The 14,391-nt window shown below is 46.6% G+C and overlaps 1 protein-coding gene across 1 annotated transcript in view; it reads right to left on the reverse strand.

Annotated features, from left to right (window-relative positions):
- The window catches only part of FAT2 (FAT atypical cadherin 2), a 50,516-nt gene that overhangs the window by 19,890 nt on the left and 16,235 nt on the right, over window positions 1-14,391 (reverse strand). Inside the window, exons 6-11 of the mRNA XM_075511008.1 lie at window positions 14,249-14,388; window positions 12,226-12,501; window positions 11,565-11,775; window positions 6,516-10,568; window positions 4,067-4,263; window positions 3,282-3,435 (exon numbers count right to left, since the gene is read on the reverse strand). Coding sequence (XP_075367123.1) covers window positions 3,282-3,435; window positions 4,067-4,263; window positions 6,516-10,568; window positions 11,565-11,775; window positions 12,226-12,501; window positions 14,249-14,388 — 5,031 coding nt within the window. The remainder of the gene's footprint in view (window positions 1-3,281; window positions 3,436-4,066; window positions 4,264-6,515; window positions 10,569-11,564; window positions 11,776-12,225; window positions 12,502-14,248; window positions 14,389-14,391) is intronic.

Here is a 14,391-nt window from a genome sequence, read left to right on the forward strand (position 1 = left end):
CACGGGAAGCCCTGCAAGTCGGGCTGAACTTCATGCGAGGGATGCCGTCATGGGATAAAAGTGCTCATAAATAAATTGTACTTCTAAACACCTTTATAAACCCTGCTGCATTAAGCTTTCTGCAATGTAATGATGAACCCCAAGTGATCTCTAGAATGATCATCATGTCTTTTTGGTAAGGAGGAAACCTTTGGGCAAATATACTGCCCAAGACCCGATAAGACGTTTTTTAGAGTTTAGAATTTGGGTCTTTGGCTCAGGCCAGCACTGTAATACTTGCTGATCTCTCCTCCTTGAGACCTGGCTGTCAGCAATAGTGTCTGCCCTTCACTTTAACAATGCTAATGCCAACATTAAAGAAAGTTAGCAGGAAGATGCAGAGCTCACTCTCCTCTATACTGTTGTGCTGGATTTGGCTGGGATAGAGTTAATTTTCTTCACAGTAGCTAGTAATGGGGCTATGTTTTGGATTTGTGCTGGAAACAGTGTTGATAATACAGGGATGTTTTAGTTGTTGCTGAGCAGTGCTGACACAGAGTCAAGGCCTTCTCTGCTTCTCACCCCACCCCACCAGTAAGTAGGCTGGGGGGGGCACAAGAAGCTGGGAGGGGACACAGCCGGGACAGCTGACCCCAACTGACCAAAGGGATATTCCATACCATATGATGCCATGCTCAGCATATAAAGCTGGAAGAAGAAGAAGGAAGGGGGGGATGTTCAGAGTGATGGCGTTTGTCTTCCCAAGTAACCGTTACGCGTGATGGAGCCCTGCTTTCCTGGGGATGGCTGAACACCTGCCTGCCCATGGGAAGTGGTGAATGAATTCCTTGCTTTGCTTTGCTTGCATGCACGGCTGTTGCTTTACCTATTAAACTGTCTTTATGTCAACCCACGAGTTTTCTCACTTTTACTCTTCTGATTCTCTCCCTCATCCCACCAGGGGGGAGTGAGTGAACGGCTGTGTGGTGCTTAGTTGCCAGCTGGAGTTAAACCACGACAGTCCTTTTTGACACCCAACGTGGGGCTCGGAGGGTTCGAGATAATGACAGGTTTGATTGGAATGTGCTAGATAGATTGAATTTATAGCTGTTATTGCTGTTTAGCTATTAACTGACAGGGTCCTGTGCTTGCCATGGGGCTTGTTGCCTTACTGTATATTAGAGTCTAGTGCTCCTTAGTGGCTGCTTTTTGCTTTTGCTGCTTGCTGTGCTGCTGTAGTGCTGATCATCTTACTCTGCTGTGCCTGGGAACATTCTGATAACAGCAATGGCGACGTGCCTGGGCTGGCAGATGGCCACTGCATTGCTGCTGTTTCTGTGCTGCTGTACTGGACAGGCTGGAACTCCAGTATGAACTTGAGTCGAAGGGACTGTGACCTGTGGGTGAATCTACGTGGGAGCAGGACACCCCGAAGCATCTGTGGCCATGAATAAGTCCACACCAAAGCAGGTACAGCCCGAAGTGTCTGTGGCCATGGTTATGTCTGTGCCACAGCAGGTATACCTCTGAAGGGATTGTGGCCCAAGGATAAGTCCATGCTGAAGAAGGTACGCCTCGAAGCATCTGTGGCTGTGGCTAAGTCCATGCTGCAGCAGGTACACCTTGAAGCATCAGTGGCTGTGCATGAGGTCATGCTGGAGCACCTCAGAGTGTGTGGCCATGGATAAGTCCATGACAGAGCAGGTACATCCTTTGGAGGGACTGCAGCCATGGGTAAGGCCATGTTGCAGCAGGTTCGCTCCTGAAGGGACTGTGGCTGTGGGTAAGGCCATGTTGCAAGCAGGTTCGCTCCTGAAGGGACTGTGGCTGTGGGTAAGGCCATGCTGCAGCAGGTATATCTGTGAAGGCATTGTGGCTCATGGAGAAGGCCACACTGGAACAGGTGCACCTCAAAGCGGCTGTGGCTGTCGATGACTCTATGCTGCAGCAGGTATACCCCTGGAGACACTGTAGCTCACAGATAAGGCTCCACTTGGAGCAGGTACAACCCTAAGGGACTGCAGTCTGTGGGTAAGTCCAAGCCAGAGCAGGGGCAAGGGGAGGAGTTAATTGCAATGTTAAACCCTGTGGTCTGGTCCAAAGGACCAGGGGTGGAGATTGTAATGGAAATATCTTTAAATCATTGTAGCCCGTGGACTTGAGTTGCATGTTATGGGAATTACTGTAGCAGGAACCACCTGAACCAATGGAGGACAAGCCTTACAAGAAGCAGCGCAAGTGCAGCAGTGACCTGACCTTTGGTGCCCAGTAACTCCACACAACACACCACCTCTCCTGTCCTGAGTGACCACCATAACAGCTGGAGCCCAAAGCTGTGGACTAAATGAACTCAGTGGATGTTTTGTGGACATTTACGGACATTTTACAGACATTTCACAGGGGTGGTCCATAGACTAAGGGAATGATATCTGTGTATTATATCAAAGGATGGGAAGGGTGGTGGTGGGTAATGAGGATGTATTGGGTAGTGTGAGACCTGAGCACGACGTAAATGGTACGGAATAAGGGACGGAGAATGTGCTGGTTTTGACTGGGATAGAGTTAATTTTCTTCACAGTAGCTAGTATGGGGCTATGTTTTGGATTTGTGCTGGAAACAGCGTTGATAATACAGAGATGTTTTCGTTATTGCTGAGCAGTGCTTACACAGAGTCAAGGACTTTTCTGCCTCTCACCCCACCCCACCAGTGAGTAGGCTGGGGGTGCACAAGAAGCTGGGAGGGGACACAGCCAGGACAGCTGACCCCAACTGACCAAAGGGATATTCCATACCATATGATGTCATGCTCAGCATATAAAGCTGGGGAAGAAGAAGGAAGAGGGGACATTCAGAGTGATGGCGTTTGTCTTCCCAAGTAACCGTTAGATGTGATGGAGCCCTGCTTTCCTGGGGGTCGTTGAACACCTGCCTGCCCATGGGAAGGAGTGAATGAATTCCTTGTTTTGCTTTGCTTGCACGCATGGCTGTTGCTTTATCTATTAAACTGTCTTTATGTCAGCCCACAAGTTTTCTCACTTTTACTCTTGTGATTCTCTCCCCTATCCCACCAGGAGGGAGCGAGCGAGCGGCTGGGCGGTGCTTAGTTGCCAGCTGGGGTTAAACCACGACAACTGTATTGCAATAAACCTGGCTGTTTGCCATCCCCTCCTAGCTGGGGGGAGCTGGAATGAACAGTCCTTTTGTTTGCTCAAGAGGAGATAAGTGTTAGCCACTCCGGGAGCTGGCATTTCTCGGGAGTGGGTGAGGAGGGGGATAAAAGCGTGCCATTGCCCAGCTCTCACCTGTATGTGGGCCCAGCCGGAACTCCTCTGCACCAGGGCCATGGAGGCTGTATGTTATCTGGGCATTGCTGCCGACGTCGGGGTCGGTCGCTGATATTTTCAAAATGAAATGACCCGGCAAAGCGTCTTCAGAAACTCTCCCAGTGTAGAATATCTGGCAAGGACAGAAGGTGTCATTGGCATCTGAGCCATCTCCAAAATACCTTCACCTCGTCTGGGGAGGAATGGACTAGCAGAAGCTTCACAGAGAAGGTTAAACCGTGCGGTTTATAGGGGAACACAATGTGCCTCACATTGCCGGCTGCCAGGGTGTGGACTGGGACCAGTAAGCTCATTTCACACAAGCCTTTGAATCTCCTTTGGGAAGCAACCACTTCTGTTCTTTCTCACCATGGGTAACATCCATACTAGCGACCAGCTCTCTACAATAACAAACCTCTTGATGGGAATCTCTCAGCTTAGCAGGATACAAAACTCAGTAATTTACATGCCCCTACCCAGGAGGCTTCCTGGCATTGTTTATCTCCAAAAATTATCCTTCATAATGCTTAGGCACTCACTTACTGCTGGCAAACATGCTTGGAGGCTAGATTTAATGTTCTTGCTTGACATGCAGCTTAATTAAAATTGCTAAGCATAATCAAAGCAACAGGATCATGTGAGAAGAATTATGACAAGCCAAACCCTCTTCACGTGCTCTTTCTGTTCTTTCTTCCTTGCTATTGTGTTTTCGCCTTCCCAGCTGCTTCCCTCGTGCCCCCAATGTCCCGGAACAGACGTCTTACCTGGCCGCACTCGGGGCTGTTGTCATTGATGTCCAGCACAAAAATTTCCACTTCAGTGGTAGCTTGAAATTTCCCATCGGAGGCCATAACCTTGAGGAGATATTTCTCTGTATCTTCTCTGTCCAGAGGTTTCTTGGAAGAAATAGTCCATTCTCCCTCGATTTGGTTAACTGTGAACTGTCCTAGTACGTCTCCTTCTAGAAGGGGGGAGGAGGCAAGGAAAAAAGGCATTTACCGAGTACTGAAAATCAGAAATTATAAGGGAAGGGATATGGATACTTCCACTGCCAGTCCCTCAGGAGAGCTGAAGGACTTGCAGTGGTGATGCAGAGAGGGCATTGGTGTTGTATCAGCCAGCTGGGGAGCGTTTGGTCTACCTCACTGCACAGCTGAGAAATACCCTGCCTGTTTCTGTTATTCACTGTCTGAATATTACACTGGGGAGATGAATGGGCTGGAAGGAGGAAAAAACTCCTTATTGCAAAAATGTCTTGGTAATGTTCTGCAGACGTGCATATTCATTGCCTCAAAACCACATTGTCTCATTTTCCTAAAGCATGTCAGTCTTTCTTGGTGCATGTTCCTAAAGGGATCTGAGAGTTGCAAATACCCTGCAGACATCGGTTGGATCTTATAGTTACAGTACCATGTATAGTTGTGTTTCCTTAAAACCTATAGATGCGTTTAAAATATAGCTGTGCTTTCCGGGGCTACTTTTTGATTCTGTAAGAACCAAATGATGAGAGACAGGTAAATCCAGACTAGGCAGGGTCTCCGGTCCACCAGATTCATGCCGCTCATGGGGTGGATGCTGCCCCTGGAGAATCCCTCTCTTCTGGCAAGGAGCTGGTGTCCTCTGCTGAACCCACGCCGTTGGGCAGAAGGAGGGACCATATTAGGTAATGGGAGGCAATGAAGAGAGCTGGCTGCAGGGCTTGTTTGTGTTAGACTCTGAACCTTGCACAGCCGGGTAAATTAAATTCACTCTCTTTCTACTTTCATTTGCGCTGCGGTGATGAGGTTATGAATTTGTAGGCAAAATGAGACCTCTTCTAGCCCTTCTTCTGACGCTGGGAGACTCCAGCCCATGCTCAGATTTAGTTTCTGTGTGCTTGAAATCAATATGCGTGTGAACAATGGGAAGCTACGCTCTTTGTTCACCTCCTCCTTTCTTTTGCTGCAGCGCTATACTGCAGTTGTATTTATATCTTTATGGGTAGAGTTTGACCTGTGCTTGTAAGTACAAAGCAGAGACAACATATGGTATTCACTGCTAATATAAGCGTGTGTTCTCTCCGGTTTAAAGTGGAAGTTACTACTACCTTTAAGATGGCAGAAATACGAATACATAAATGGATTTAATCTTTCCTCCCAAAGGCTTGCAAATACCTAGGCATGCCATAAACCAATTGAAACTACCAGCATTCCTCCCCTGTTTTGGATGGTTACAATAATAGATAACAGGCTGCAGCATGATCTGGCTAAATGTTTTGACCCTGAAGGGTCTTCATTTGAGTTTGAACAAACATTTTAATTTGAAGTATCTGTTCCAGGTCTGAGAAAGACCCTTTGGGGTCAAAAAGTACTGTAAAATCAAGCTTCTACTTGTGCAGATGCACAACAAGCATTCCAGTATAACATTTTGTTGTTTTACAGCAGTGGTTAATTTTAGTTGGCACAATTGATGTTTCAGGGATGCAAGAGTCATCTTTAGTATTTCTTGTTAGCCAAAACCCTCGCTAAGATTGACATGACAGTCTCAAATATCCACCAGTCTCAAATATCCACCAGAGTGGCTAACTGCAGCCTTGTGAGGTCTAATTATTTGTTAAGTCAACGTGGCTTCATAGGAGACACATTTAATACCAGAAAGTTATATGCATCCTATGTGCATATCTATAATTATTAAAAAATACAGGCAGGCTACACATATGCGTGATGTGTAAACTGATGGCACTGTTTGCAGTAAAAAAAGCTGGGTCAAACACCTTAAATACAGATCACAGTATCTACATGAGAAAAACTTTCCTTCCTGCTGTACCTCTGCTTCTGTCCTTCCAAAAGATATTACAATTACACTGTCTTAATTATTTCTCTATTAAGAAAGTGTAAATAAATATATCTACAGTACTGTGTAATTACTTATGTATATAATTTTTATTTATTTATTTCCACATAAATTGGACAAATCAGTGGTGGAATAGTTAGTATAATGATAATTTCACCCACTGCAGTTAGTTACTAAAGAGTTTTGGATACCCCAGACTCATTTAACTGAAGAGTCCAGCTCATGACAGAGCTCGGGCTTCATCTCCTGCTTCTGATAGGACTGTCAGTATAATGCTATTTCTGTAATGATATTCTATAAGACAAGGTATCAAAGGTATCCTCACTTTGAGATGATACTCTGTTCTTGCCCACTGAAGATTTAAAGTCAGGAAAAACTCACCAGTTATGTAGCACGTGACCCGCCGGTTCTGCTCAGAGATATCTGCATCAATGGTACTCAGTGTGACAACAACCTGCCCTGGCTCTGCGTTCTCAATTATCGATCCTTTATAGAAATCTGAGGTGAACTGTGGAGCATTATCATTTTCATCAGAGACGGTGACCTCCACCAGGGTTTGGGAAGAGAGCTGGACTTTCCTGCCATGGTCAGTGGCCACCACATAAAACCGATAGATCTCCTGAGCTTCGCAGTCCAGCTCTTTTAGTGTGGTGATCCACCCACTCTCACCATCAATGGTGAAGAGTCCCCGGAGGTTGCCAGATTCTGCTTCCAGACTGTAGGTCACCTGTCCATCGCTTCCCATGTCCTGGTCATTAGCTGTCACTTGAATGACTGTGGTTCCTGATGGCATGTTCTCCATGACAAAAGCTTTGTAGGGATCTGCCTCAAAAACAGGTCTGTTGTCATTGACGTCCTGCACCTGGATGTTCACAGAGACCAGAGAGACCAGCTCAGTCTCCTGATGTGAGCAGTGAGCCATAACATCAATCTGGTACCACTTGGTGGTCTCATGATCCATGGCCTTTTTGATTTTCAAAGCCCCCGTTTGTTTGTCCAGTGTGAACACCTCATCCTTGTTACTTTCTGTAGTGGTTCCCTTCACCAGGCTGTATATGATGGGATCCTCTGCAAAAGCTTTGACTGACCCTATTTCTGATCCTTCTGGAAGATCCTCAGATGCAGAGAATGTATAAAGGGGCTCAGAAAACCTTGGCAATGTCACCTCCCTGGGGACAATCTGAAGATTCACTGGGACAAGGGAGTTCCAGTGAGGGGGTCTGCCATCTTCAGCTTTCACCTTGAAGTTAAAGGCTCTGTTTTCTAAACCAACAAGGCTCTCCTTGACCTTAACAACCCCAGTGGCAGCATTGATCTCCACAAGGTCTTCTGCCACATCTTCCACTGAGTCAACGGAGTAAATGACATCTGCATTTGCACCTTCATCAGCATCGTAAGCTAGTACCTGGATGACGGGGGAGCCTTTGCTTACATTGGACTGGATGGACAGCGTGTATTCAGAGGCTTTGAACTGAGGTGGGTTGTCATTCTCGTCTGTAAGGATTATTTTGACAGTGCAGAATGCCACTTTCCCACCCCCGTCCTTGGCCATGACTTTAATGGCAATGACTCTCTCTGTTGAATTTTCCCTGTCCAGTTTTTGCAGTGTGGCAATACGGCCTTTATTGTCTATGGAGAACTTCTCATGGGCGAGTTTATTTATGATGGTATAGTCTATGGTGCCATATGGGCCACTGTCTGGGTCAATAGCCAGCAGCTCAATCACTTTGGTACCTATCTCAGCATTTTCTGCTAGCTCTGCCTCGTACACGTTCTGCCGAAAAGAGGGGCTGTATTTGTTGGCATTTGTGGTATTGATATACACAGGCACAGTGCTCTTGAAAACTCCATCTGAAGCTGAAACTCTGAGATTGTAAGATGACTCCAAGTCCTTTTTGCAGCGGTTGAACATGGATATTATTCCAGAAGTGCTGTTGATAGTGAAATGCCTATTGTCATTGCCTGAGAGTATCACATATTCCAGCCGGGTGGTGTCTCCGCTATCGGGGTCCAGGGCCTGGACTTTTATCACGATGTGACCACACGTAGCCATTTCGCTTACCTTGGCTTCATACTGAAGCTGGCTGAACTCAGGGGGATTGTCATTGATATCTGTCACATCCACAATTACCAGGGCATCGCTGCTAAGCGGAGGCATCCCGTGATCTGCAGCTCTTACTTTCATGCGAAACTGTTGATTTTTTTCATAATCAAGTGCTTGAGCCGTTGTTATTTGCCCTGTGCTAGCATCAATATTAAAGAACTTGGTGGCATCTGAACCATCATCCAAGATCTGATAGGAGACCACTTTGTTTCTGCCTGAATCCTTATCAGAAGCAAAGAGCTGGACTACAGGGGTCTGTGCTGGCAAACTCTCCGAGACAGATGCTGTGTAGATCATCTGAGAAAATACAGGGGGGTTGTCATTAATGTCTTCTACCTCCACCTCTACTCTGGCTTCTGAAAAGGATCCTAGCGCTGTGTCTGTGGCTCTAACAGTGAATGTGTGTTTTGTCTCTAGCTCGTAGTCCAGCTGGCCTGTGACAGTAAGGACACCAGTTTTGAAGTCGGTGCTGAACAGTTTCAGGGAGTCTTCTTCCACAATGTTGTAGATGAGGCGCAAGCCTTCAGGGCTGCGAGCCTGTATGTGGAGGATAGATGTGTACAGGGGGATGTTTTCTGGCACCTTCACTCGGTAGTACAAACTTTGGAACAGAGGGTTGGATTTGTTCCTCACACTGATCACAACCTCCTCTTCAGCACGGAGGGGAGGCTCGCCTTTGTCCTTAGCAATGACTCGGAGGTTGTATTTATTTAAAGCTTGATAATCAAGAGGCTTCTTAAGCGAGATGTCTCCTAGGTAGGGGTCAATCCAAAAATATTTGTAGTCCTCTGCAAATGAGTAGGTAATGGCTGCGTTATCCCCTATGTCTTTGTCTGTCGCTGACACCTGAAAAAGCACATCACCTGGCTCTGTGCCGTCCTGCACCGAGGTGTAATATGGCACGTTCTCAAACTGTGGTGGATTGTCATTGACATCCTCTACATAGACCTTGACTGTGGCCTGGGACACCCTTGGTGGCTTCCTGTTGTCCTTCACTTCCACAGCTATCTCGTGCATGTCTTGTGCTTCACGGTCAAATTTCACACCCTTGGTCTGGAGTACTCCAGATGCCTGGATCATTTTGAATCTTTCCTTTCCATTCAGAAGTGAATAGAAAAGTGGTTCATTTAGCTGATATCCCTTGACCCCAAGAATGGTGAGGGTCTTCTCATCTGTAGAGTTCTCCATCACAGTTGCTGTATATATGTCTTGATCAAATTTTAAGCCAGTACCTTGTGCTTGAGTTAAATTTAGCTTAACCAGAGCAGTACTCTTATATAAGCCATCACCAGCTCTGATCGTGAGTTCGCGATATCTTCCCAGGCCAGTAGCGTTAAGAATGGAGATGAGACCTGTGAGTGGATGAATAGAGAAAGCATTATCAAGGTTCCCTTCCACGATGCTGTAGGTCACCTCTGAATCTGCATCTTTTGCCTGCACTGACAAAAGCTCCATCCCTGGGTGGGCAGGTAACAAGACAGAAAGCTCATAAGTGTCTTTGAAAAAGACTGGAGGTGAATCATTCACATCTTTAACATGGATTGTGACCTTGGCTGGCTTGGATGCAAATAAGCTGGGACTTCCACTGTCATGCGCATGTACACTGAAATGGAAAACTGAGGTGAGCTCATAGTCTATATCAGCACGACTGGTCAGCGTCCCTGTGCTGGGATCTACTGTAAAATATTTCAGTGCCTCCGGTTCCAAAATCTCATAGACCAGAAGAGCATTGGAGTCTTGATCAGCATCTGTTGCATGGGTCACGAGGGGAGCATTGCTTTCATCCAGAACCATGCTTTGTGATGGAGCGTTCTCCATGATCCAGCCAACGAAGGAAGGCTTAACGAAGATGGGCACATTGTCATTCTCATCTATGACATAGATAAGTACTGTTGTGTCCATAAATGCTCCAGCCATGTTGGTGCCACGGACTTTTAACTGGTAAAAAGATACCTGCTCAAAATCTAAGCTCTTCTGAGTGGAAATAAGGCCTGACTGATAGTTCATGGAGAACACTCCATCTCCATTTCCATCTTTTATTTCATAGCTGACTGGTGACAAGCTTGTGGCTGAAACCTGGATCAGAGGAGAGCCAACAGCAGTGGATTCACTGATCTCTGTGATGTATTCGGCCTCTGGAAACTTTGGAGGGGTTCGGTCAGAAGGTTTAATGCGGACGTGTACTGTAGCAGAATCCTTAAGCTGGGGGAACCCCTGATCTTCTGCCTTTACAATAAGAGTAAACCGCTCCTGCCTGGATGGGTTCAGTTTCTGGGCAACTGTAATAATTCCAGAATATGGGTCGATGCTGAAGAAACCTTCCCCATTACCTGCAAGAAGAGAAATTACAAAGTGAGAAATGCAGACACCCTATTGCTTTTGGTTTTCTGAACCTCTTTTCCATAGATGCTCCTGATTTCAGACCTAAGTAACGTCTGTTTGTTTCACTGGGAGACATTAATTTCTAAATAATTTTCATTCTAAGAACAATGAACCCATTGAGATCTATGAGCTAACTTTTAAATCAATCAAAACATAAATTAGAGATAAATACCCTTCTAATTTGAGCATATTTAGTGGTGGTAGAGCATGTGCTTGAAGCTTTTGCCTCGTGTGCAGAACATGGTAGCACAGACTGTGCTAGCTGCTTCAAGCCCTGTCATGCTTATAATTACCAATACTTCAGGAGCAATTACATTCCTCAGTCCTTGATCTAAATTGCAGTGAGAAAGATGGAGCAAAGGATGGCTTGTCTCCTGCAAAGAATTTACCTGCTAAATAGGCAGCGTGGCACAGCCATAAATATTTAAGTTTTAAGCTCTAGCGTGAATAATAACATACTTGCCCACTGAGCTTGTATGACCCAAAAAGACCATCAACTAATGCTGAGAGGGTGCTCACCTTTCCTCAGGGATGTATTTCTTGGTAGAACTGGTGGAAGTGATGATGACTGCTGGGGGAATGGGAGTACTTTTGCCTAACAACTGGACAAGGCTCTCTCCCTCAGTCCCCATGGATGGAAAGAGAAGATTTTAAGTTGTTCTAACTTGTCCAGTCACATTTTTTCTTAGACCGTGACTCAACATTGAACTGTCTTCCTAAGGAAGGATGTTTTTTCCATAGTATGGAAATTTCCATAATATGGAAATTACCTGCTTGCTCTAGATTTTCTCTGGATAGGAAAAAAAATCGCATTTTAGCTATGTGCAGCCACTTACTGTTCTTTGCAACAGCTAGAGAAAGCTGGTCAACTGTCTGGCCACTAGCTAGAGCATGGAAATGCAGGTCTGTTCATAGCCTAAACTGTCTTGTTGCATGGCACTCACCTGCCTGAAGGGAGTAGTGGATTTCAGCGTTGGCTCCTTGGTCCTGATCAAGGGCTCTGACTTGTATAACCTCTGTGCCCACCACTGCTGAGTCCAGCACTTCTGCTTCATAATGGATGCTGCTGAACTGTGGAGGGTGAAGGTTGCAGTTCTCCACATGGATGATGACCCGAACAAAGTTCCTCTTGATGGGGACCTCCTGGTCTCGTACCTGAACGACAGAGGAAGAGCAGGTATGGTCACATCAGGGAGTAGGCATCCTTTCCTGCACCAGGCTTCCAAATAGCTCTTACGGAGGGTGGCTTGTTGCAGTGGTACCAACCCCTTGGGTGGGAATGAGCCTGTAAGTTTCAGCACCAAAACTCAGCCTTGGACTTGAAACCAAACATTAACAATTATCCATGGTGCTTTCTTGTGCAAGAATCCAGTGGCCCTCCAATGAAATTAGCAGGTGATGGGCTCAGCACATGGTTAGAGGAAAGCAGGGTGTTACGTAGATTTACCCAGAATGGTTATATAGTAAAGGTTAACACCCTGCTTTCCTCTTCCCTGTTGTTCTAGACAAATCCTCCCTCAAAGACTAGAACCAGTCTGAATTTCTCCAGTGACCCATGTATCCCGGAGAAGCTGATGAACTCAGCAGGGTTTGGCTGGGACTCACCATCACTGTTAGGGTGTGTTGTGGCATGGGCTGGGAACTGAAGCCTTCTGCTGTTGTGAGGACCCCACTGCTTGGATCCAACTGGAAAAGTCTTGTGCTTTTGGGGTCCACGCTGCCATGGATGGTGTAGATGAGCCCCTTGCCTTTGTCCTTGTCTGTCGCACTGACTTGAAGGATTTCCCTCCCTGAGGGGGTATCTTCAGGAATCCTCACCTCATAATGGCTCTCCAGGAACTGGGGACGGTGCTGGTTGATGTCAATCACGTGGATAAATGCCTGTGGGGGAGACAGCACAGTGAGGGCAGCAGAGACGTGGGAGCAACCTGACTTATGCAGCCATGGAAAATCTCAGCTACCAACCCCTCTCTGAGCCCTGTAACTGTCACAGCTCTCCAACTCTTGGGGCTTTGCCATCCATGGTGACTGGGAGCCCTTTTGTCCTTCTCCCCGAGGAACTCCTGCTGTGCCTTCCCTTAGTGATTTTCAGTTTGCTTCCTCTCATTTTTTTCAATCGCTCCAATCTGGCAAGCCATTCAGACTGAACATGCCTGCACTTGGCACATGGGAAAACCATCACAGCCTGCTGTGAAAAGTAACAGTTGCTCAGCCGTGGTGCCAGCTTTGCTGGCTGGTGCCTCCACACCAGCACTCATTAATTACACATCAGAAAGCTGACAGAGAGGGGATGTTTGGTAAAGGAAGGGAGGGGCTGGCCTATCTCAAGAGCAGCGCATGTGTGGAGAAGATATGCAGAAGCAAAGTTTGTGGTGTGCACTTTTTAGCCCAATCTTCCCCTCTACCTTTAACAGCAAACCCCTGTGAAGGGCCTGCCTGAATCCTGCTTGCAAAGTCACCTAGTTTCTTCTGTTTGGTCTCCTACCCTGACACCCCTACTGAAGCGTTGACTGCATCTTAGGAAGTCCCAACCAAGTGTAATAATTTACTTCCTTAAGCAAACCTGAACTTGCCATAGGTGTTTTGCACAAGCAGGTCTTTTGACATCTGCTAGTGGCCTTGAGTGCCAAAATAAACGTAGGGATGAGATGCAAGGTGGTAGGCAATGCACACCAGGCAAGGTGGGGCTTTGTTTGTTTATTTGGAACAATACTTGAAGATAGTTGAGATAGATAGCATTGCATTTCACAGGAATGGTAGTGTTCCTCACTCATCATCCCCTGCAAACCTCCACAGTGAATTTCCCACAATAAACATCACTGACAGGTGACTCATGTTCTAGGTCTTCCTGTGCAGTGAGGGTTGGATTTTTGGATGCTTCTTATGTGTGGAGAAAGCGGTTGGTGAAAGATAAAGCCCTGAATACCCCTCCTGAGGGTAGGCAAAGATGGGCAAATCTCAGCAGCCATTTTAACTGGGGCTCGGGGACATGCCTGAGAGCAGCATGCCTCCTTTCACCAGTGCCTGCTTTTCATGTGGCAACTCAGAGGACACAGCATCTCTGCAGTTGCCCTACTCAGCCCCATGGACCTCAGTGCTGATATGTTATCAATGCTCCACGCACTTGGAGCAGCACAGGGCAGGGCCTCACCTCACCTCTTGCAGATGCGTCTGTGCTGGCTTTACATAGGCTAGCAAGTCCCAGGAATACCCCTTGACATGGTACCATGGACCCAAGCCTGATCTAACTGCATATGTGTTTCCCTTATGTCTTAGCACGTTGTCCCAGCCATGTTGTAGTTCAGCCTGAGCAGCTGAAAGCAAGTTGAGGTCTGAGAGTGTGAACTGCCACCCCAGCTTGGCTGGTGGTGTAGATGCGTCCTTGTGTGCTGGCTGTGATCAACAGGAAAGGCCCGGGCTTTCCTAGACCATTTATGTTTCCAACAACATAAAAAAAATCTTAGCTTGGTACTTAGGAAAGACTTGGGCCACTGTGTGATGTAAGATCACAGTGTAAGGAGATTCTTGTGCCTGGCACCTGATCCAGACCTCAGTGGAGTCAGAAGAAAGATTCCCTTTGGCATATACTCACTCTAGATGGGGTCTCTACTAAAGAAAAAAACATCACCTGGGTTTTGATGCTAGTGGACCCATCAGTGACTTCTACTGTCAGGTTATAGCTTGATTTCTTCCTTGCATCAAGGGCTCTTGCAATGACCATGCTGCCTGTGCTCTTTTCAATGTCAAAATCCATGTCATCATCACCACCTG

Source organism: Mycteria americana, chromosome 8, assembly GCF_035582795.1.
Source record: "Mycteria americana isolate JAX WOST 10 ecotype Jacksonville Zoo and Gardens chromosome 8, USCA_MyAme_1.0, whole genome shotgun sequence".
NCBI classification, from domain to species: Eukaryota; Metazoa; Chordata; class Aves; order Ciconiiformes; family Ciconiidae; genus Mycteria; species Mycteria americana.